At 40.6% G+C, this 25077-nt stretch overlaps 2 protein-coding genes across 3 annotated transcripts in view; both read right to left on the minus strand.

Moving 5' to 3' along the window:
* Window positions 1-427: 427 nt before the first annotated feature.
* Window positions 428-9721, minus strand: eif4e1c (eukaryotic translation initiation factor 4E family member 1c). The gene is made up of 7 exons (XM_049600846.1): window positions 9664-9721; window positions 8461-8546; window positions 3694-3789; window positions 3338-3401; window positions 3045-3158; window positions 2777-2916; window positions 428-1633 (listed from the first exon to the last, which is right to left on the minus strand). Exons 1-7 carry the CDS (start codon window positions 9679-9681, stop codon window positions 1519-1521), a joined length of 633 nt encoding a protein of 210 aa, XP_049456803.1. The 5' UTR covers window positions 9682-9721; the 3' UTR covers window positions 428-1518.
* Window positions 9722-15062: 5341 nt separating this feature from the next.
* tet1 (tet methylcytosine dioxygenase 1) overlaps window positions 15063-25077 on the minus strand; it is a 37570-nt gene continuing 27555 nt past the window's right edge. For both annotated transcript variants that reach the window (XM_049600195.1, XM_049600196.1), the window contains 10 exons: window positions 22298-24572; window positions 21218-21308; window positions 19808-19901; window positions 19255-19463; window positions 19013-19163; window positions 18613-18702; window positions 18039-18176; window positions 17735-17911; window positions 16973-17117; window positions 15063-16849 (listed from right to left, as the gene is read on the minus strand). In XM_049600195.1, the coding sequence (XP_049456152.1) occupies window positions 15807-16849; window positions 16973-17117; window positions 17735-17911; window positions 18039-18176; window positions 18613-18702; window positions 19013-19163; window positions 19255-19463; window positions 19808-19901; window positions 21218-21308; window positions 22298-24572 (4413 nt within the window). In that variant the 3' untranslated portion in view covers window positions 15063-15806. The remainder of the gene's footprint in view (window positions 16850-16972; window positions 17118-17734; window positions 17912-18038; window positions 18177-18612; window positions 18703-19012; window positions 19164-19254; window positions 19464-19807; window positions 19902-21217; window positions 21309-22297; window positions 24573-25077) is intronic.

Consider the following 25077-nt stretch of genomic DNA (forward strand, 5'->3'; position numbering starts at 1 on the left):
CCAGCTTCCTCCCACACTGCAAACACACGCAGGTTAGGTTAATTGGTGACTAAATTGCCCATAAGTGTGAATGCGAGCATATATGGTTGTCTGTCTCTAGGTGTCAGCCCTGTGATAGTCTGGCAACCTGTCCAGGGGGTACCTCGTCTCACCCAGTGTCAGCTGGGATAGGCTCCAGCCCTCCTGCGACCCCCAACAGGATGAGCGATTACAGAAAATGAATGAATTCTAGCTGTTTATTACAAAATGTGAATGTTTTTCAAAATTGAATGGGAATTTATTACAAGCCACGGGTGTCCTACACTAATATATTTTTTCGTGCAGGTTGCTAGAGCTAACTAGCAGGCTCAAGTGTTATTTTTCCATGATTCAAGTTACAGTTTTGACACTACGAAACCATTAATGTCCACAAAACAACACAACACAGTTCCGGTTTTAATGCAAAGCACTTAACCTTTACTTGAAAGAAGGTAATATACATCCTGGAATTACAGATAATAAAAGATACATTATGAGCAAAATCATTTCACAATGAATATCATCTTTCCTTTTGCATCAACCAAGAGAGGAGTGCGACATTATCTACAGTTTTTGTTAGGAAGAAAACAGTGAAAAGCACACCTAATTCTGTCAGCATCTTTACTTTATGGTACACTGTAAAAAATGTCATCTATATGCAGTAGTCCACATTATTGACCTTAATAACAAAAAAAGGAGAAAAAAAAACAATTTGAAAAAACACATATTTCATGGTTGTCTTTCAACTAAGTAATTCAACTGCAATGCATACATTATAAATAAATGTAAGGGGAAGAGGAAAAAAAAAAGTTCAAATAGTACTACAAGCAATATTCCACAATTCCAGCATGGCTGAAATAATAAGTGGCCGTAAATCCAAACCCTATAATTTGGAGTGTGACCACAGCTTTTACAAACCTCTAAGATACTGTAGATTCTTCAAGCTGGTGTGTCTGAAAGCCTGACTCATGCTTAACACTTCCGGATAAATCAAGTTAAAATTGCCCTTAAAATTTGTTCTGTGAGAGGATAAGTTGCCTACCGTCTTGACCTGTGAGGTGAGAAACAGTTTTTGAGAGGAGTAAGAACTCAGCATGAGAAAAACACAAGGCTGTATAGTTAATATATTGGTTTGTTTTGTTTTCTTTAACTCCAAGCCATTAATGAAAAGAAAGCTTTTTTAGCTAAGCTAGGGGAGGTCACTGGTATTAATCACAGAACTCTTCAACTCTAAAAAGGAAATCATTTGTGTTCTCTAGCTCACATGTGACATCTTGAGCCCAAATACTCCTTTCTGGCCTCCTCCCTATATATAACCATCACCCCACTTTGTTTCTCGTGTTGGGGGACGCTCCAGCTGTACACGCTATGAACAATTCTCTTTTCAATAAAAAGGAAAAGACACTACAGTAGTTGACAACTCAAAAATTATTATTGTGATGATGCGGTTTGGTAATTGTTTAAATCTACAGCAAGTTGAAATGGGGGTGGAGGAGTTTTTCAAACGGAGTACATGTTCTTGGTGGTGGATCCGCTCTTGCTGGATGTGTCGTCGTGTGACTGGTAGCCGATCATGGCTTTCATGGGGAGGTTCAGGCGCTCTTTATAATTTTGCCTGTGGAAAGAGACAAGAAGGTGAGTACTGTGTGAAGACTAGTGCTGACTTAAGGTCTCCATCTAGTGGTCAGCTATAGTACTTTCCATTACTTATACTATCATTGATCAAACTATTTGTACAGCACCTTTCATAAGGGTTAGTGCAGTTTAATGTGCTTCATAGATAAATGACAAGCCGCAAGTGTACACCATAAAAACAAAAAGACAAAAACTATTTGTCAATTTTAGCCAAATGCATGCAAGATGACAAAAAAGGAAAAAAAGTGATAAAAATGGAGTAAAATTGATTCAAGAGCAATTAAATGTATCAGTAACAAAACAAAACAAAAAAATAATATAAAAATAGAAATATATAAAATATAAAAATATATATATAAATAAATATAAAAATTGTTAAATAAAAGCTAAACTATAAACTAGATAAAATAAAAAGTCAAAACAAAGACAAATAAATGTATAAAATAATAATAATACGTTACCATCATTATTATTGTTAACAGATAAAATAATAAATGTATAAACAATACAATAAAATTAGTGAACAAAATAATGCAAATAATAATAATTAACTGTTACCTAACAACACAAATTTTGACTGACTATTACTACCAATTAAAAAGTTATAATGGGTAAAAATATATAATAAAAATAATACACTGGTGCTTCGAGAGGAGATGACGAGAAAGTGGCGTCTGCTGTTGCCCAGACTGGAGTTGGACAACACTGCCAGAGCAATGCCATGATGTTTCTCCTGAGAGAAGACTACAGCACCCCTAAATGAGCTAATGACCCAGAGACAGAGGTGGACACAGAGCCGTTAGATGGTCCCAACAAACTCACCTGCACCGACACCAAAACAGCTTGACTCTGTTATTAAACCTCAACAGGTAACTCTTGCCATGTGATGCTAACAGTTAGCCCTGTCACTGTGTCTGTGTGTGTGTGTGTGTGTGTGTGCAGGATGGACGGTCTCTTAACATCCCTGTTGCAGAGCTCACACTGCCACAGCAGTGAGGCAAATTTGCATCCCTAAAATAACGTCTATAACATCAATGCCTGACTAGATAGGTAGATTTTTAGATGTTAAGATTTCAGCACTTTCAGCTGTGTGCCATTATATCCCTTTGATGAGGTGACTTACCCTATCGTCATGATGGCGTCCCTGTTTTGGCAGTTGCTCGTCCAGATGGCTATTTTGTCACCTTTGGGTCTGACGTTGACCACAGCTCCACACACATCTTCACTTGCCTCATCAAACGACTCACCGACTAAACACAAGAGCTGCAAAATACACACAACATGACACACCATGTGAATCATGCCATTCTTTTTTTATCATGAATCTCAGCTGTTAGGAAGCTACACAGCAGGTTCATCTATGAGTCGCTCCATGAAAATAGTCCTCTTACCGTCTCCATCCAGTAGCGGTCCAGGTCATTGTGTCTCTGTTGCTTATTGAGAGTCATCAGCCATCGACCCCCCAGCTTGTTTCTGTCGTCCTCCCACATCGGCTTGATCCCATCCTGACGCACAAAGAGAAAAAGCTTTAACACTTCATTCATGGTTTCTTGAAAGTGTGGCACTACTATGAATTAGCTGTCAGAAGTTAAACTCTGCTGTTCAAACAAGTCTAATTTTACATGTTGTAAACATCCCAATGGTGTAAAGGGATAAAACAGATATTGTTTAAAAATGGCCTTACCTTAAATAAACAATAATCGCAGCCAAAGCCAAGTTTGCTTGGTTGCTGTATGTGGTTGTATAATCTGTAAGAAACACAGAATAGTGTTAAGAGTCTTCCAAAATGTGGACTTCACTGACAGTATGCAGCTTCATCTGCCATTGTACACACTAAGTCCCTTTTATTTGGGGCATGCTAATATTTACAAAACAGACAGAGGAAAATGTAAGCATAAACAACAAGTTGTTTGATGCTCAGGCTGCCTAAGTTAGTTAGAAATGATTTAATGAAAGGATATATATCTAAACTCTCCACCTATCCCTCTAAGAATCTATAAAATCATAATTACATTACAGCATTAGTAGAATAACACTTACGCCCAAAAGTCCTCCACTGTGTCAAACTTGGAAATGAGACGCAAGTTCTCTGTCCAGCTTTTGCTCTTGTCATTTTTGAAATACCACAGGGCCCATCTGAGAGAGGGAAACACAAGAAACAAAACACTCAGTTTCTGCAGCATTAAAGGGACAGTTCATCTCAAAATCAAAACTACATATTTAACTTTTCCTTCTGAGCAGTAAACATTAATGTAATGTAGCCATTAATGGGGTCTTCCTCAACTGAGCTGTAACGTTAGCTAGCTCAGTGGTGCTAGGTGAGCTACCAGTAGATGCACGTTTCCATCTGCACGGTGATGTGGCTGTAGGTGTAGTTCAGTAGAAAGACAACACTTCCCATCTGAAAGTGCCATCTAATTCCATTATTTTCTAGAGGAGGCAGACATCCCTACGGTCGATATCTCTAACACTCAGCTACTAATAGCAGTACAGGTAAGAGGAAAAATGTATTTTTGATTCAAGGGTGAACTGCCCTTCACAATAAGAATCATTTATTTATTTTACTGACAGTCTTTTTTTTTGAAAAGCAAAACAATATAAGAATATGTCTCAACAAAATTACCTGAAACAAGTGCCCTAATAATACAGACATGTACCCTATTTCACAACAGAGCACAACAGCTTGTTACAAAAGCGTGCATATCGATGCAGAAGAACAGAGAACACCGGCCATCATCAGCACTACAAGTGCAGCCTTTGTTTGTGACACCCGCTGTTATTCTTTCATCTATTCCCAGGAGGGATGGGCCAGGCAGGGGAGGGGTGAGGGCAATGAGAGGACATTAGCCGAACCCGGTGCCCCCCCCCTCCACCACAACAGTAACCAATCATCAACCCCACCCATGTGCCATAAACAGAGGTGTTAATAACAAAGATAACCCAGAGCATTACACTATATTCATACCATGTAGCAACTCCACTGACACATATTATTACATAACAGCAGCGGAGAGACGAGACACCACTCAGGCGAGACACCTCTGATGAACCCAGCTGAGGACACTGTTTGTTTACCTGCCTAGTTGTGGCATGTACACAAACATGGCAGACAGTAGGTCAAGGCAGTGATGGATTATCGAGGGCCCTGCTCCTTGTGTGTCACTAAAATCTGTCAGACTAATACGGCACGGACCAATTAAAAAGACTTTAAAATCTCAATCCAGTAAAGCGGTTTCCTCAGGCGTGGGCGGTGGACTGTGTTGCCACACACAGGTGTAGCTATCTTGGCAAAGTGCAGGCTCTTGTTTTGAAATGAAGGATGGAGACCAAACAAGAATCAACAGAGTGGTTCAGAAAAGCAGTTACTGTGTGGCAACATTTAATCAATGAGAAATGGTATGAGAACACACTGGAAAAAAAACCCAAATACAATATCTTGATCTATTTAAATTATTGTTATGCTGCTGATATAGTAGCAGATATCAGCTGATTTAGGTTTTTCTTGCCTGGTTGGACAAGGTCAAAAATATACTTAAGTCAATTTTTTGTTTTATTTATTAGCAATTATCGCCTGACAACAAAGACTAAAGTTTACTGTCACGTTTAATCTTTATTTTGTCCACAACCTCAAAAGCCGCCCATCTAAACTCCAGGATAATTTAAATGCTTGCCTGTGCTTCAGCTCATAAACTTTAACCGTCGCCATTTTCTCCTGAGTCCCTGAAAGGTACTGTGCATGTGCACGAGAAGAAAACCAGATGTCTCTCTTCCTAGCTACTTCCATCATCAGCTCTAGATTAACAATCTTCAGAATTCTTTTTTTTTTTTTTTTTTTTTTTTTAAACACTTGCCCAATCAGGCGAGCAAGATGCTAGATTTACTAGCCCCAATAGGTGTTTTACTTACCCCAGGCAACAGGGCAAACTTTATTGTTGAGCCTTGTTATTGCAGATAAACGTATAGGGGTGTGTGTCAGCTATTAACAAAAACTGGCAGTACAGAAACGCCAAACTAGGTTTGAGGTAATTTAGAAATAGTGTCACAGAAATAGAAACAGTGTTTTTTAACTGCAAAATGTCTAGCTCCATGTGTAACTCAATCGGCAACAAAAAAAAGTAAAGCGTTCTGTCTCAAGATAGTTTGTTACCTCTGCCAACAAGGTCATGTTTTCAGGTCAGTTTGGTTGGTTAGTTTTTGTTTTTTTTTCAGTTTTGTTTGTTAGCGGGATTACAGAAAAACTACTGATGAGATTATTTTTAATAAAACTTGATGAAAGGGTGCATCATTGGCTAAAGGAAAACTCATTAAACTTTGGAGTGGCTCTGAATCACAGGGCACATAAAAAAATTCTTTTTCACTTTTGTTAACATTGTGAAATAAGGCGTTTGGGCTTGGTGGAGGTCTGCATTCTCTCAGTGTCATTTTAGTTTTTATGAGCTTATGTAAAAACTAATAATAAATACTATCAGCCAATATATCATTACTGAATTCTTTTACATTCCAAAATATTGACATCAGTGCTGGCCTTAAAATTCAGTGTCATAGGCACTTATAGGGCCAGTCTTTCAGACACCAGAGGATCTTGGCATTCCCTTCTAAAGGACTACAAATATTTCATCCATTGATATCTCTAAAGAGAGGAACAGCCTTGACTGGAAATACAATCACAGCAGAAAAAACATTGAGTATTGATTTTTTTTTTCATTTTAGCCCATTTATTAGACTGTATATTAATGCAGAATATTTTCCACAGTGTGCTGCAGGTTTTCTCCCGGCAACTGTTGCTTTCCCGTTATTTTAGTACCGTATGAAAATCACATTGCATGACTTGAAACCTGAAAGTCATCATCATGCCTACTTATGTTACAGCTAGGTAACAGAGACGTGCAGCCTGTTCAAGTCCATATGTAGTTTCACCTTTACAACTCTTGACAAAAATAAAAGTAGATATGATATTAATACTGTTGCCTTTCCAATCTCAAGTAAGTATCGGGTCTCTACTAGTGGACTGTTAAATATTTTTTAAAGGGACCAGTGGGGTCAGTCACTTCACTTGTCCAGACATCTGAAAAAGCCTGCATCTATGCTGGTTTGACTTCACTGACTGGTTTCTCTTTTAATAGCAGATACATACTTGTTCTTGCACTGAGGAAAAAAGGTTTTACAATAGATATGTTACAATATACAGTCAGTTGCCAGTTTATTAGGTACACCTAGATAAAACAACAACAGTCCTGCAATACTTTCCACCTTAATTACGTTTATAATGTTCAGTTTTAGTTGAAGCTGTTTTGGAGAGATGTTGACTCAGCTGTATGGTACTTTTGGAGGATGTAGTTTGTGGTGCTGAAGTGTATTGCGTTATACTGACTGCTATCCTATCAATTTGTCTACCCCATTTATATCAGTGAGGGTGGGCTAAATAACAGTAACACATCTATAATACAGGGTTTAGTGCAGGACTGCATAAGAAAGAGAATTTTAGTTAAGTGTACCAAATACACTGGGTGTATATTTGTAAATAATATTTCACAACACACCAATCTTACAAAATTCTAATTAATTCCACAAGCTAGGACTTCCTTATAATGGAGAACAGATGTGAGGCAAGACAGCAGCAACGACAACGAGCCCTCTCTAGCTGTGGCATCCACCATTACTGGTGCTACAGTGGAGGCATCACACTAACAATAACCCCACAAAAGCATGTTTAAATCAAATATCTGAGCACCTAGGTTAATGTGGTGCAGGCTAGAGCAGCAGATGTGCATTACCTTGACCTCTGAGGCTGGGCTGAACAAGCAGAATGAACTAGAAGTGACTTACTAGGTGAACTATTCAGCATTTCCTAAACTGACTGGACAATGCTCCTGAATAGCTCGTCACCACCGCAGAACTATGATAACATTTCTAAAAGGACAATAGTGGAAAACAATTGCAGCAGAGAGTAGGAAGCAGAATTCTTTATTCTGTGTTTCTGTAAACCTAAAAACAGCCTATATGTTATCATTTACCTGTAAATCATTTACCATCATGATTTTCCTGTGACTCTTTTCTTTTCTATGGCATCTTCAACAAAACGCATATATTCACCAGATGCTATAAAGCTAATTTTTTAGGCTTTATAGGGGCTCCAAATAATTTTCCTAAAAATCTAATTGTTTAAAAACATGTTAATACAATCAACACACATCCTCAGGGTCATTAAAGAGAAGTTATTTGACTATGTATCAAAACCAGCATTTACAATTACAAGTTACAATTGTACGGCAGTGGAACATTCATGGTTTGCAGAATCAGTAAATGACCTTCTCCCAAACAAGATGAAGATGAAATATTCTTTTCAGTGCAAAACACAAAGTATGCAACCTCTATTTAATTTTCCAAATGTAAAATAATGGTTATCATGTTCTGCCAGAACTAGACTATTGACCTTATTCTACACACCTTTAAGAATGTAGCCTGTTTTAAACCGCTGTGTTACATCATTTATTTCCCTCTCGTACTAATTCTCAGCCCCATTATTTCTATCATGCTGCACTTGTGATATATTCTTGTCCTTTTTAACAGCCATATACCACATGACCAAGTATAGATTACAGTCTTTGTTGCAAAATGCCATAAAAATCTTCTTCATCAATGTGAAAGCTTAGAAAATTAAAACATACTGTTTACACAACAAGAACAGTATTGAAATTGGTGTTGTCTAAATCTCCACTAGTATCAGATTACTGCAGTGTGTGTGGGCACGAGCACCTCTCGGTTGCAATATCCTGTGAAACAAAAGAGCAGCTGTTTTATTCTCACCTGTTTTGCAAGGGGTGCTTGATATACTGCTCAGGATTCGCAACAACTTGGCTGTCAGGTTGTTGTTCTTCAGTTTCAGGTGCTTTCTGCGGAGAGAGAGAGACACAAACACATCATATACTATATTTGGAGACAGAAGACATTCATTCAAATTATGTCAGTCTCGTTTAAGTATCCAGAGATTGTGCAGGTTTTATGCAAAGCTGACGTCAGAGAGGAACTAATATGTTACTAATCTTTTGACATGGGGCTAGATGTGGAGTTTTGCTTTCTGTTGAGTTACAATGCAACTTAAATAATGTATTCTCCTTATCTAAAAACGATTTCATAAACTTGTGTGACGAGTCCAGCTGGGCAAATGCCTTTTCATTTGCAATTGCCTTCTCAATTCCAGGTATTAAATGTAAAAAAGGGTAATTCTGAAAACTCATTTTTACTTTCTTCAACATTACCAAAACCATCTACCTGATGGCCATCGCATCCATTTTAATTTTTGATTTTCCCCACGGAATAGCTATCCCACACACAGCTAAATATCTTATGAAACACTCACATACACGGTCACACTATCCAAATGTAAGCGTTATCTTTTAATACAGGCTATAAACGTAATTATTTGACAGCACTGTCCTGCTATACAACATCATTATTTTAACAATTACATGTAACAGCTCACTGAAAACAGCTAGCATAAGGTTGGTACGAAATTAACAGTGAGTAAAATATACGCTAACGCCACAGTTAGGTAAGTTAACATCGCTAGCATTAGTTTTAGCAGACGCGCTAAGCTAAAGCTACAAGCTAGATACACACGTGTCAAGATTGTCAAAAATGTAATCAATAATATCGCAGCACGAGCATTTAAAGGTACAGACGGTTGATTAAAATCACCGTATGATATTGACTCTGATATCGAAGCAGATTAAAACAAATCATTGATTGTAGTTTGAATGAACGACGTCCAGTCAGAGTCCCTCCCTGCCAACAAAGTCAGGCACTGCCTTATCCATCACATGCTAACGGCTAACAGTGATCCACGCGAAGTGACACATCTGTGGGCCGAAACACAGCCATTTCACCAAAATAGTTGGTGCCGTTTCAAGGAAGTAAGATTATAGAACAAAGTCGACTGGTATAGTGAACATGTAGCGAGTCTTTCCGTGAATATTGGTCGATTTTTGAGCTATCTCTTGTCTCTCTTACCGGCTCGGATGTCGCCATCTTGACAGTAGAAGTGTTCTGCCCGTTCAGCGCTTCTGCGTCACGCTCCAACCACTCACACACCTACGGAAGCCGAGGGAGTCCAGTCCGAGGTGGGTGACATTAAAGCAAGGAAGGTTCACTCAAGGAAGGACACAACTCAATTTGGGATGTGGGGAAATAAAATGTAGCTCTAACAGACAATTTCACTGACGCTTGAGTCCACGATTTACTTCTTGTAAACTGCTAGGAAAATATATTTTATATATCAATATATATATTTATTATATATCCTACTTTTATCTTTTCCTTGGTCAGGTGATGTCATTCACATACACTGCAAAACATTCCAACAGGAAATACAAAGGGACCCATTCATTCCCAGTAAGATAACTCTTTGGCTTTGCTTTATAGTGAAATTAGTTGGCAGACAATTTGGCGAGTTGAGGGCAAATTCTGCTTTAATAATAATGTTAAAGACGTTTCCTTTAAAATCCTGCATCGAATATGTCCAGCAAAAAAAGATATTGGAGAGATTTAGATTTGATATTAAATATTCCTGTACTTTCTGTGAATTAGAATAAGAAGCAATCTGTGATTTGCTTCATCACAGTATGTATACCAGAATATTTTGGGTGTATGTTCAACTTTATATAAGGAAAATTGGACAAACAATTTAATTACAGGATAAAGACAATTTTATGTGTTTTGAAAGTAATGAGGTGGAAAATATATTATTTTTTTGTAAAAAAAATTATTTTATTATTGAGAAAATTCCACATTTACAAGCAGAAGTGGGCAGAATCAAAACCAGATTTCAAGATTCAGAATTTTCTATCAAGAGTTACAACAATATGACACTACAATAAGAGGCCCTAAGAATAAAAAGACAATATAAACTAATTATGTGTTTGATAAATTCCATATGAATTAATAAGACAGTATTCTGGATTTAGATTACTTAGATTACTAATTTTGTTTTTTTTTCTCTGTATATATGTTCCTGTTTGTATATATTGTTAATGTACTTATGTTTGTTTTAATGAAGAATATACATAGAATAAAATAAAATAAAATAAAATAAATTCAATTCAATTCAATTCAATTCAATTCAGTTCAATTCAATCATATTCAATTCAATTCAGTTCAATCAAAGGTCCACAATCTCATAACCACAATAATAACTGACATGGGACTCCAGTTTCTTGTCTTGTTCTTACAAATCCACCTTCCAAACTTTATAAAAGACCCTTTTTTGACAGACAGGCACATCATAGAGTAAGGTAAAATTAAGGCTGGAACAGTACATATAACTGATGACATCCATGTGATTCCTACTTTTCTTGAATCCTCACAATGACGTCCTTGTTTCTCTAACCATCCATACATCATCAACCTTTCAAAGAATTTACTGTAAAGAGTAAGGTCACATAACTCTCTACTTAAATTCTGCACAGATGGTATTCATGATGTAATCATCTCAACGTCATCACTACAAGTGTAGCTAATATTCAGTATTCAAAGCCTACACTGTTCAGAACTGTGTTTGTAGAAAACCACTGAGTCACTCTCTCATTCACTAATTTACACTCACTATAGTTTCCTTTATAATGAGCCGTAAATTGAGATTTCAGACAGTTATGAATCATTATCTCGCGCCGTCGTTGACAGGAAACCACAGTGCATTGTGCATATACTCTGTAGTAAAAATTTAGACAATGACTTCTTTGTCTTTGTCATGATAGCTCTGCAGCATTAGCTGTCAGTTACAGTCATTCAGTGGTGGAAAGTGACTCAGTGCATCCACTCAAGTCCTGCACTGAAGCACAGTTTTCAAATACTTGCCTTTCACACGAGTATTTCTATTTTAGTTAAATGATTCTTCAAAGATTCAGATTATTCATACAAAATATAATTAACAAATAAAACATAGGCTTAATGTATTATTATAGACTGAGAAAAGATTTGACTGATTTTTAAAATGGAAATTCACAAGCTACTCAGCAGTATATGAAGTAATTACAATTAGCCCTATACCATCTGGAACTTAAAACAATGTACATCAATAATTCCAAAATGCTTCATCCTCATGAATATTTTACTCATTTGTATTTAGTGAAGATAATATTTATATGCTACAATTTTGAGTGTAAGATTTTCACTTGTAGCAGAGTGTTTTCACACTACGGTATTAATACTTTTACTTAAATCTTACACAGCTTTATGAGGAGAGGCTCATGTCAAGGGCTCAGTCCATCGTGTCCGACCCTCTGCATCCTTTACATGCTGAGTTTCAGATGCTTCCTTCAGGGCGGAGGTTTATCCTTCCAAAATGCTGTACTAATAGGTACAGATAATCCTTTCTCCCATCTGCAATAGTTGCCCTTAATGGTCATTGATGCCAGGTCATGTTGTTGTTTTTTGTCCTGTGTGTGGTCTTGGTGTTCTGTATGTGAGCTGTATTGTCATATTGTATTGTTATGTCTCCCTTTACTGGCTGCAAACCAAATTACCCTATGGGGACATTAAAGTTTTACCTTACCTTACCTTAAGTAAAAGAAGAAGTTATCTTCCACCACTGCTTTCACTAAGTCACTGCAGGCTTTATACTCACAGCAATGCCTGGGCTCATGTTATCTAACATAAAAACAATGCAAATGAGTTCTATGCTATGCGGTACAAGATGTTAAATGTGTTGTTATCAAAGTGATATTTGAATATTAGAATCTACATGTGTAGAGAACAAGTTGGATTCGTGCATCATGTTGGCGAAATTCTCAGTCATCCAGGTCGTGGTAATCTTAAGTGCTCTATTGTAGGCAACTGGGCCTGTAAGTGTGAGTTTCTTGAAGATGTTTCATCTCTCTTCTGAAGCCTCAGAAGTTAAGTAGCCTCTTGGATGAGGGGTGAAACATTTTCAAGAAACTCCAGCAAGTCCAGATGCCTATGATATAGCACTTAAGATTGGTGCATCCAAATTAACAACTTCAGTCCAACTAGGCAGAACTGTGAAACTGTTTCTAAAACCAAACCACTGGTCGATTCACTATGATACAGTGAGTTAAGCTTAAATTTAATCAGTTGAAATCTGGACAAAATCCACCTTTCTTCCACTTATTCATATTTTTTAATTGTTGTAAGATTTAAAAAGGCCAGTGTAGTGCTATCAGGGTACTAAATTAGCATCATCATACAAGTGTCTAGTATATTTGCTTCACTCACCAGGCAAAATAAAAAAACAATGTTAATCTATTGAGTGGCTGGTGAAATGTGAACATTTACTGACCATTTACGTTGTGGATAAAAAGGTTGATTTTCTACCTTTAATGCTATATACAGTGGAGCTCAGTGTGTTGAGTCACATTCTCAACACTTAAGTCTCAATATGCTTTGGTTTTGCTGTGTTACTATCATTTATGATTCAGACTTTCTTTAGATTTGACTAAACTCCTGCAGAAACAGTTATTTGATTAGTCATCTCACTGAGTCAGCCGCAAATGATTTTCTGACATCACTAATGATATTTGAGAGAAAAAGAAACATCATATTGCCGGCTCTGGGGACAAGCTGTACAAAAACAAGTGGACAAAGGCTAAATGACTAAGCTGAAACCCCACAGCAGTGACTCATACCGTGTGCTAGTGTGGGAAATTTAGAGAAAAAAAAAAACCAAAACAGAAAAGGGTTTTTTAAAAGTTAACTCTTTAAATATGTTCTTGTTTTTAAAACAGGTCAGCCAACTTCATATTTTAGCAACTAAATGATGCAAGCAGTGAGAAAATAAATGCTTAAAACCCCCTGAATTTCACAGTTGACTGTCAAAGGTTGTGTAAACACATGATCTTCACCCACACACAGCAAATCAGGAAAGAGGAAATCGTGATCAGGTCCAAAATATAAATATGACTTTATTTCACAATCCCAAAAAGAGATCAGCCATCCGTATAAGGAATGCTAAATTTAGTCTCTTCTCAAGTCTAAACTGGATATACTTTCAGCAACGTACAGTAATTCAGTTTCAAAATAAGCAAGATCATCCATTGTCTAAACACCATTAACAGTACAGTAAAAACAATATTGTTCACATACATATTTACACATTTTTCTACCAATAAAAGTTTTTTTTTTCAGATTTTTTGAATGCTGGTGCTAGTTGTTAGTTCCTCGTTGATACAAAGACTTTCAGTGTGGACTGAGAACGTCCCCCACAGTAGACCAAAACAAACACTTACAGCTGTAACCTTGTCATGTTCAACAATGTTCACTGATTTAAAAACGGTTTACATTCATTTCATTTCGTGTGTATGTTGTGATTTTTGAGAATAGTTGCAGAGTTTGGTTATCCGTGGAAGACATTTGAACTCTAGATCGACATCTGCGTGATAGTTGTTGTTTTCAACTTGAAAAACATCATCATTAATGGTGGAGATACCAATGTATCTCAGTCTGCTGTCAGCCAGTAATCATCCAGAGAAATGATAAAACTACCTTTGTACTGAAGCATATACCAGATCAGTGTGTGCTGAGTTTCATAAAAGCACCATGCCAACACTGTACAGTATATAACCAGGCCAAGTCAATGCATGTACCTTGACATCTTGTCCTAATAGCACCAAAAGGAAGTCAAAAGTGTGTGAAAGACCAAAATGTTTCGCATAGGAAACATCACACCACCAGTGTTAGTGTAAATATCAGTGAAAGGTCTTTATCGGTTGTGCTGAAATTCTTACAATTAAGAGCTTCTCTTTCATGGGTAATTTCATGTGTCCTGATTCACCAGGAGTTGACACTCTGACACCTCCTTATTCAGACCCTGTTGAAAAAGCTATCTGTAAACAAAGTCTTCACAAAGGTCGAGCACCCGAAATCGTCTTAGGCAATCGTCTGAGTGGGATCTGATGTTTGAGTGGTTTTCCAACAAAAGCAGAGAGGAGGAAAAAGAAGAAATAGTTTGATTATTCAGCATCAGCTGACCCAGTTTTGTATCCAGAGTATGGACGTTAAAACTGGGAATAATATGTCGACAAGTCTGACACTTTGTGAATTCTGCAAGAAGAAAAAATGAGGTCTCATTAGCACCATCAAAATGTACAGTAGGTTTTTGAAATCCTATGATCACACTTGTGCCCTATGAAAGTTGTTTTTGAATTCCTTTTCCAGAAGGTGAACATAAATTAAGTGCCAACAATGATAAGCACTTCGTTGTTGCAGCATTTCATGATTCCTCATTATGCTAAGTTTTGAATTTCATTAGATATGTATGCCGTTGTCAATCAAATAAATGCAGAAATACTGTAAAAATAAAACTGGGTTCATGCTAACCTGTCATATATTTCTCTATCTGTACATACATATTCAGGCCTATGGATTGGGACCTTTTTCAAGTTAAGTTTAGGAAAATAAAAAAAGTGCTTCTTAATATGCCATACATATCTGTGGATAAAAGACAAACCATCCAGACGTAGAGAGAACAAACAAAACAAACTGAAGAAGTACATTTCTTTCATCGACTGCCAACAGAAGTCAGAGGCAGCAGAAGGAAAAGCACGATGCTACATGTGACAATCTGTAGTAAATATATATGCACAATATTAGTCTTGTTTTCTACATTATGTGATGTGATGATGTCTAACAGAGGTTACAGTGAGAATGGCACCAACGTAAAAGCCAATGAGATTCATCTTATGAAAAGCGAACTATTGGCTGAAATAAAGAGCATAGTCCTACTGTACAACATAAATTCTGAGCGCCGACACATAATGCAGGTTATCATAGAAATCTTGCAGTAAACAGGCTTACACCAGGAATTAAATAGAAATCGTTATGATCAGAATAAATAATCACATCTTTTTTGTTCTTAATCATGTATATAAAACCAGTTTAAAAATGCTTCAAAGCACCATCTCTTTACAATAAAAACACCGAAACTCACAGTTAAAAAGCCAACAAACTTTGGTCTTCCTCATCACTTTGAAGGCAGAGACGACGAAGGGCAAAGTTGACAAACAGATATTAGAAAAGCACAACGAAAACGACGTAAAAATGAGAGTAGCAGTTTGAAGTTGATTGAGGTAAGGCAGAAGCACAGGGTGTAGGAGTTTTCTGTGTGTCTGTGTGTGTGTATGTGTGTGTGTAAAACATGTTGACTAAGTCCAGCGATTGTAGGGCCCTGTCACTTGGGTAAGAGCATAAGGGGCCATGGTGATGACGACATCCCTTGGGCGGGTCCACCCTTGACGTGTGGGGACATTCATGATCCTCCTTGTCTCCTCTGCCTCCTCCCCCATTTCCCCCTCTAGCTCCACCCCTCCAGCTCCTTTACCACCATTGCTCAGGCAGTCTTCCATCCGTAATCTCTCAGCCTCCTCCTCGCGGTCCCGCTCCCGCTTGGCCATTTTAGCATCCCACATAGCCATCCCGTGGCCTGGTTCATTTAGAGACTTGTGCTGGTAGAAGACCAGGGAGATGCGGGTGGGGTGGCTACGGTTTGGCCTGAGGATAGGGGTAGTGGCGTGGAGCTCCCGTCGTGCACACTCTATCAGGATGGAGCCGTGTGATGGTGCCACGGCCACTCCGCCTATATCGCGGTCCAGAAAGTTGTGCTCGCTGTCCGACCACACCTCTTCCTGCTTGACTACCTCCGGTTCAGGCGGGGGAGTTTGTGGGGGAAGGGGGAGAGATGAGAGTGGAGGGAGGCCATGACCCCTGACCTCTGCCGCCACATCTCCTGCAGCCCTGTGGAGTCCATTGAGCCTGCTGAAGAGGCCCTCAGAGGTAGGTCGTGGGGAGAAGGAGGAGGGAGGAGGAGCACTCCCGCTGGGGGAGGGTCTGCGCAGAGGAGAGCAGTGCACCTCGTTGGGCTCAGTTTTATAAGTATGGGGGTAGTCACTAAGGGCGTTATGTGGAGGTATACGAACACTCTGGTCACCAGATGCTGGAGAATAACCATTCACGGTATCACTTATTGTCTTATAATTAAGAGCTGCACCATTCTGTCCAAACTGGAGGCCGGGCAGACCATGGTGGTTGGGGGCGATGACCTCCTTCTGTGGGGTGACCCTTGCACTCAGGGTGGGGTAGCTGCTGGTGCTCTGGTTGCAAGTGCTGGGTTGATTCCTCTCTGGTGGGTACCGTCCAACGCTGGCAGGTCTGGGTGGGAGTATGTATGGGCTGTAGAAGCCCTGTGGCTCTGTTTTGGATGTAGAAAAAACATAAAGCACTGATAAGATAATCAAAAAACCTTCATACTGTCCAACCTCAACATATTACTTATTTGAGATTAACAACATGACCATTGACATGGATTTAATACCTTTGTTGGGGGTTTCAGCTTTCACTTTCCCAGGGGTGAGAGGAGTCAGGCCGAGCTTCTTCTCCTGTTTCTCTGCTTGAGCCTTCAGACGAGCTTCTTGTCTAATCTTACGGGCTGATTTCACCGGCTCAGCCAGCAGACGCACCTGGGAAATTAAAAATAAATCAATGATTAAAGGTATATCATGCAGGGATTGTTGGTTACAGTTTGTAAACACCACATTAAAACTTTGCCCCTTATGTGTACACTGCCTGTCCATACACTCCAAGCTACTCTTGTAGAAACGTTACATTGGTTGTAAGGGAAAAGCCGATACTTAAGCAAGCTAACAAAGCTAACCAGCAGAACCTTATGTTACCTGTCCAGCAGAAAACAGGTTAACTCTGTGTTGCTCTTCACCCCCATCTTCTCCCTCAGTGCTTGACAGCAAAAGTTAAAGTGAACGCTGACCCTAGATACACTCTTGTTTTGGAAAAAGCCTTTTTCTCTTGGTGTTTCGCCTCCCTATGTGTGCGCTTTTTTGCAGCTACCAATCAGATGCATGCTGCTACCACCTGATCGTCACATTCTATTACAGTCCTGACCTCACCTGCACGCTGTGCCCAAAAAATTCTGCATAGTATGCCTTTAAAATGATACAAGTTAATGATTTAGTTTTGCATTTCTGCAACAAAGGACTCAGACCTCTGATGTTATAGTTAGAGGGAAAACAACACAACATAATAACAATAAATAGCAAAAGCTGTTTTCCTGTTCACTCACCTCTCTGGGAAAGGCAGATAGAACTTGCAGAGCGCCACTTCGGATCTTGGCCCACTGACCCTCCACTTCACCAAACTCATCCCTGTCAGAGATCTTGTAAAGTGGCAGAACATGGAGCTGCTCGTCCTCTGGTATGTTGCGCACTGCACGGTTATCTTCCTTGGTTAAAGTGCAAACCTGACAAAGGACACAGACAAAAGGCAACGCTGTTTAACCAAACAGTGGGCCATAAACAATCAATACCTCAAGAGGCAGACACAGTATAAAGGTAGATAGCATGGTGTGACACTCAAAGCTTACTCACCACAGTGCTGCCGTTGTTCATGTTGTGAGTGTCCTTGTGAGCGTGGGCACAGAAATCCACACAGGCTGTGACTCCAGAAAAAGGACGTCCCTGCCTCTCGCCCAGCCGGCAGTCTCCCCCCGTCTCCTCATTTTCCACCTATAAGAGGTGAAAGCACAACACAGGAGATGAGTGTGGTTTGTGGTGAAGACGGTAAAAGATTCAAAGTAAGTAGTTGGAGAACAAAGAGAGGAAAATGAAATACATTTTATTCTTTTGTTTTCATGCTTTTTAAGAGAAATAAAATCTTGACAGTTGTCAGTTAGAGCGCACTCTTGTGATCTTGATCATTTGGTGTAAGGTGGTCATAAAACTCAGTCAAAGCTGTCTTAAGTCAGTCTTTGTCTTGTCAACAAGATCCCCAGTCTTTGCAAAATCTTATAGACAGTGACTATAAACTCATATTGTCTTCAGATGTGACAGGAGTCAAATTTTACTCTTTTAAAAGACTTTTTAAAGTCTTCTTATGTACGGTAGGCATAAGAAAGCGGAGGATCATCAGAAGAAAGTGTGGCAGCTGTTTAATGTTTCATACCTGGTTTTGGAAGGCCTCAGGAGCCAGTTGTTTGTAGAGTGGTGCGAGGTCAGTGGCAAGACTCTGTAGGTTTCTCTCTATCTTCTCCTCCTTAAAATAATAGACAGATTTATGAGTTTTAGGGTGAATAACAGCTGATTTTAACAAAGTAATGGTGTGACTGTCATAGCGAACATAGGCCACTAGGAGGCAAATGTTTGGCAAAGATTTCATCATCACGTCAACTAAGCCTTTAGTGCAGATAAAATGCAGAGAAGGAACAGAACTTGTATGATACATCTAGCAAACTGATGATACACAAAATATCCTCTCATATCACAATAACAACAGGAGAGACAAATAGGAGAGATTCTGATAGATGATTTCCTCTTTGATTTTTGGAAGATGACCACTCCCTCACCTCCTCTGGGTAGTCTCCAAGCAGTCGAAACTTGCGGGGCACTTTGCTGCGGGCAAACTTACAGCCATTGAAGTACATACTCCAGGAGCAGCCAAAGGAAAATGAAGCTCCGCAGGTGTCTGGGTCCAAACCCTGGCATGCACACGTACGACTGTGGAGACGGAGTGGTAAGAGGAAGATAAAGAAACAAACAAAGCGGGGCAGAAATGGTGTCACCACAAAACAGAGGAAGAGTTACTCACTCTTCATTGAGGGCACAGCGACGGCTGGTGGGGGAGCCGTATTTGAAGAGAGTCTGTGTGAGCTCCTGGTAGAGATTGTCTGCCACCGATCGAGGGATTCCCTCCCACGCCAGGATGAGGATCACCAGCACGGCACTGTCACAGTAGTGCCCTGGCCTTTTGCGGACCAAACACAGCAACTTCTCCTCTTCACTGCCACGCCGGATCACCTGGTTGTCACACAGAAAACAAGCAGATGAATGACAAGCATTTTTTTAACAATATCACTACAATAATGTATCCCTACAGGGTAATGGGTTCAAAGCACTGTGGCTGACCTGCCAAAGCACAGTGCTGTGTTTTGACTGAGTGGTTTAAAAATGGTCATGTTTAGGTGTAAGCCTCGACATTTCTGTTTAGAGATGAAGCTGGAAATTATTTTTAGTTGCTTTAGGTTGTGGTAAGGGCAAAGAATCTGGGAGTGTCTTCCGTCTCTGCCCCTAAATACACTATGGTGGAATCCACAAGAACGCTTCAATATAAACTGCCATGAACTCAAACACCAGTCACATACCCATTTAGCTATCGGGCACCCCTGGGAGCTCTTTCCTTCTTTCCCAGTGTAAACAACAACTTCCACCCTTACTGCATTTCCTTTGGCACCATATCTGTAACACATACAAGAGAAACTTTAAGTTTGTGAGAGCACATATTACTGACAACACATAAACACATAACAACACACATAGATGCACAGACTGTAGATATCAGTTAAAGGAATAGTTTGAATTTTTTGAGGTGGGGATGTATGCGGTACTTATCCATATGTATTATATACAGTAGACGGTGGTCAGTATGCCCCCAGTTTGAGTACCACCACTTAAGCTAACAATGTACTGCCATGGATGGGGCAGCAGCAAAATGAATTTTAGCCACCAACGAAAAGTCTCACCTAAAAAGTGTATGCTATATTTACACTATTTTCAATGCACTACCTTGCTGTCAGACAGCGATTTCTGACGGTGAACTAGACCGAAACTGAAACATCTATTATCTCTTCAAAACCACCAAACTACACAGATAAAAACAGTACTTTTAGCTTGTTGAACACTGGTGCAGCTGGTCTCCTGCTGCCTCGATTGTTTCTTTTCTTTGTGTTATTGTGTGATTCTGGTCAATCCAAACTGATGCTTTAAAGACCAAAGTCACAAAAACAGCAGTTGAAAAGCAACTCCTATGTTCAGTGAGGTAAAAGTACTGTTTTTGTCAATGGAGTCTGGCTTTGAAGAGGTACGTTTCAGTTCAGTTCCTTGTCGGAAAGGGCTGGTTGTCAGCAGGGTAAAGCACTTAAAATACTATGTAAATATAGTGTTCACTTAAACTGGTATTGGTTTTTTATGTGGCTAAAATACATTTTGCTGCTGCCCTCATTGACAGCAATATATTGCTAAGCTTTCATGGTGGTACTCCAGCCTGCTTTTCCAACCTGGGGATGCACCAACCTCCACCTACTGTTGTGACACAACGATTATGAAATACCTCACACAATTCCACTTTAAAAGATCCAAATTATCCCTTTAATTAACACCAACACACAGCAAACAAGCCCCCATTACTGAGTACAAAATAAATACTCAAATTACTTTGAATAAAAATACATTTGTCACTGAAAAGCTCAGTGACTGCACAGTGACATATTTTCAGTTAAATGTGGTTGTCAGATGGACTGCGATGGACCTCATGATGTTTTAAACAGGCTGTCATCGTGGTTTATGGGCCCCTTGTCTCAGCCCTGGGGGTTTCCTGTTTCAACATGTTGTGTGTATCTGAGACCGAGGGTACACATGTTGAGCCAGCTCAGCAATGCTTCCTTTTAATGACAGACTCTTCAGCTGTGACCCCGCCCCATTCCACCGAGACTCACTGCATGTCTGGTAGAAAACACACCCACATACACACAGTGTAAACAAAGTAGTCACTCTACCTGTTCTCCATCAGCTCCCTCACTGCAGCCACACTAGGTCCTGCCCCGAGGTGAGTGTAGTAAGGGCCTTCCTCCTTTTCAATGATCTGGTCTGTGGGGAAAAGAACATCAATCTATTGGACATCAGAGGAACTTTTTACTTTAGAGCTGTCCCTCAAATACTGATGTGATGCTGCTATATTTAGAGATAAAACAACTAATGCCCCGTTTACAGACAAGTAATGTAATGTAAATGTGATATACACAGGAAATGTAGCTGGGTCTCTGTTCAGGGGCTACCAACTTGGAAGTCCACATTTCAAGACCAAATACATCATAACTGGTCAATAATCCCCACAAAGCATCCCAAAGCCTACTCCAAATATGGCAGAGAAATGTGGCCTCCTTTTGCTTGAACTGGGCCTTGAATTAGGACACATCTTGTATATATATGTGTGTGTGTGTGTGTGTGTGTGCGCGTGTGTGTGCGTGTGTTTGCATTAGAGAAAGAGAAACAGAAAACATCAATTTGAGGAATGCAGTGTTATTTGAAAGCAAACTTTCAGGGTAGATTTGGTGACAAATTGGAATATATCCAATTTGATTCCAATGCAGATGCTACATACTTGCAGTGGTGTAGTTTTAGTTGGTGAGGTGGGTGTACTACAAGGTAGATGGGTGGGTTACTGAGGAGGAAGAGGGTATGCTCTCTCTCTCTCTCTCTCTCTCCCTATATATATATATAGAGAGAGAGAGAGAGAGACTCTATACTATATATTCCAATGGGCTCTTTGGCAGATAGGTGGGTAAACTGCAAAAAGCCATATATATATATATATATATATATATTTATTTACGTTTATGTTTGTTAATAATTCCTGTTTATTTAACTATATATTTGTAAATACTATTGTTTAAATTTCTTATATTTTCACGTATCTTTCCTCTCTTGCAAGGAGCACCTGTAATATAAATAATTTCCCCTCGGGGATCAATAAAGTATTTCTGATTCTGAGGCGAGTATGACCCGTAGACCTGCGTAAACCCTCCACCACACCACTGCACACTTTTTCTCAGAAATCTTAGGCAGCACCAACTCACCCACACACTGACAGGATGGAAGATCAGCCAGTTTTTTGGAAGGTGTATTGAGCAAGTTCTTGGTAGGGGTATCCAGAAAACTCATAGGCGACTCCAGAAAGCTGTTGACGCTGTTCTTGGATGGAGTTGACTCTGCAGATTTGCCCAGATCCAAATCAGTAGCCGTGGACAGGACAGTAACAGGTCCTGCCGTCTCCAGCTTGTAGTAGCTCTGCTGACTCAGAGGAGGGGACTGCCGAGCCCCTGAGAAGCCATTAGCCAGACCATGGTGACTGGTGGCGTGGCTGTGGAAAGCAGTACTGGCTGGGCTGGTGTTAGGATCAGCACCGTGCTGCAGCCTAGCACCGTGCTGCAGCCCAACACAGGGCTGCGCTACCTGAGATAACAAGTGCCTTTCACACTCCTGCCCCAGTCCTGCAACATGACCATTGCATGGATTGTGTTGGTGGAGTGGACCATTTGTAAGGGACCATGGATGGTTTTCTTGAGCGTGGTTGATCCGTGTTAGAGTGCTGTAGTTCTGAGTCTGTGGCCCGAAGAGGGCGGGATTGTGTGCATTACTGTGCTGGATAAGTTGCCTCCTTTCCTCCTGAGCTGCAGCCAAGTATCTCTTCAGGTCAATTTGAGCCTGAGGCAGAAACAGGTTCCTCTTGTGAAGGCCTGATTTCCCCTGCTGTTGAATCTTCTGGCCTCTGCCCCTGTGGGCTGACTCTCCATTTGGCATGCGTTTTGAGAGGGGCATCCTGCTGTTGATTCCCTCACTTTTCTTCTTCCTGGGCTTTGAAGGCGTAGCTTTTGTTTTTTTCAAGAGGGGCTTTTTCTGACTGGAGGGTAGCTGGGAGTTGTAGTTGTATTTGATGGCTGACACAGGTGTTCCTTTTGGAGGGTTGTTCTCTGATTGCTGGTTGTGTCGGGACTGGATGATGAAGGCCAGGTCTGCCAGCTGAGCTGCCACCTCCTCCTCCACTCTGTTTCTCCTCACTTTACCAACAACCCTGTCTTTGTCCTCCCCAAACAATCGCTCATGATCTTTACTGAACTTCACGTCACTGGGATCTTTATAGCTGCATTCCGACTTGATGACATGAGGACCAAAGCCCGGCTCTGTCCTCCTGCAGGGTGCATTATCACTGTCTGTGCTGGTCTCTAAGAGATCTCGTACAGAAAGCTTTATGTTAGCGCTCGACCCCCGGGAGCACTGGATGACATTCCCATGTCGGGCCACAGGAGGGCGTATGACTGACGTCTGGTGCAGTGCTGAGCTAATGACCGAGACTTTGTTGTAGCGGAAAGGTGCTGTGGGTTTGGCTTCTTGCAGTGTTGTATTTGTATTGGAGGTTGAAAATGGGGCAGATGCAGAAATGGGATGTTCACACTTACTTTCAGCTTTTATGGCCCCTGGGGTGCTTTGAGGTATAGCTGCCAGTTGAGTCAAGGCCTCAATAGCAATAGCCTGATCAAAACTAAGATTTCTTCTCTCTGCCAAAGACTGCACGCTTGGTTGCAAGACACTTGGAGGAGGTTCACTTTTGATAGGCTGGGGAGTCCTTTGCAGGCTAACAGGAGTGCTTTTCTGACACATGCCATTCTTTAAGTCCTCAGGCTCTTTTTTGACGAAGTGCAAATCTGGTGGTTCTGTTTTGATGGAGCAAAGAATGGAGGAGCGTGTGCTGAAAAGTTTCTCCTCCAGTCCCTTCCTCTCTGTGACAGAAAGGCACACCACGGCCGCCAACGTGGACAGCGGGTCTTCGCAAACCTCATCTTCATCACTCAGCTGGGTGGTGGCCTGTTCAGTGATCCAGGTCCACGGCTCCTCCAGTTTGATCTTCTTTAGTGGAACTGACATGTCATCTGGAGGAGTCTTGGGTCCGTTCTCAGGGCAGTCTTTAGGGATTGCAGCAATTATAGTCCTTTGAGGGTCTGATGCAATCATAGTCCTTTTATATGCAGACTTCAGATCAGATTGTGACCCAGTGGTCATATTAGCACCGTTAGGTTTTGTCAGGTTCTCAGCAGAACCATTCGGAAAAGTCAGAGAAGAGCATACGTGTTGGTGAAGTGCAATGCTGGTCAGCTCCAGCCCGGGCTCTCTTTTAACAAGTGCTGGCCGTCTGCCTTGGTCCGAGGCCAGGTTGTGGGTGAGGGAGTGGGTGATGGGGGGAGCTTGTGTATGAGGTATGTGGCCTTCCTCCCCCTCATCCTCCTCTGCTGCCGTGTGGGTGTCATCCATCTGTGCCTTGCCTTTGCCATTTACCGACCCACTTTCTGGAACCACCTGAGACACAGAGACAGAGAGAGAGAGAGGGAGAGGGAGAGAAACAAGAGGAGAGAGGTGACTCAACAAGCTCTGGCAGTATACAGTGATTCAGCTTGTTCTAAACAGTCACGGCACACAGCACAACAGATTGCCTCCCAGCATGGCATGAGCATCTGCTGCAGCCACTATCCAGGCTGTGGAAAATATTATGGCATGTGAAAACAAAGAATCTGCTTTCTATAAATCTTGCCGAAACCGATCTCTAAACAGAGCTAATAAAAAGTTAAACTGTGTTAGTTCACAGTCGAGGCTTCAATCAGGACAACATTCCTGCATGCGCAGGGAGAGATGTGAGCAACTGATGGACACACAGGTAGCCGAGAGCCAGCGAGTAAACATGTGGAGTCACGCACAGTTCAGGATTACGTCACTGCCAGTGGGTCACTGAGGGCATGTGTTCAATGTGCATGTTGTGTTTGTGACAGGTTTGTAGGTGTGTTCCTGAGCATGCGTGCGTGTGTAT

The sequence above is a fragment of the Epinephelus fuscoguttatus genome, linkage group LG16 (assembly GCF_011397635.1).
Source record: "Epinephelus fuscoguttatus linkage group LG16, E.fuscoguttatus.final_Chr_v1".
In the NCBI taxonomy this organism is placed as follows: domain Eukaryota; kingdom Metazoa; phylum Chordata; class Actinopteri; order Perciformes; family Serranidae; genus Epinephelus; species Epinephelus fuscoguttatus.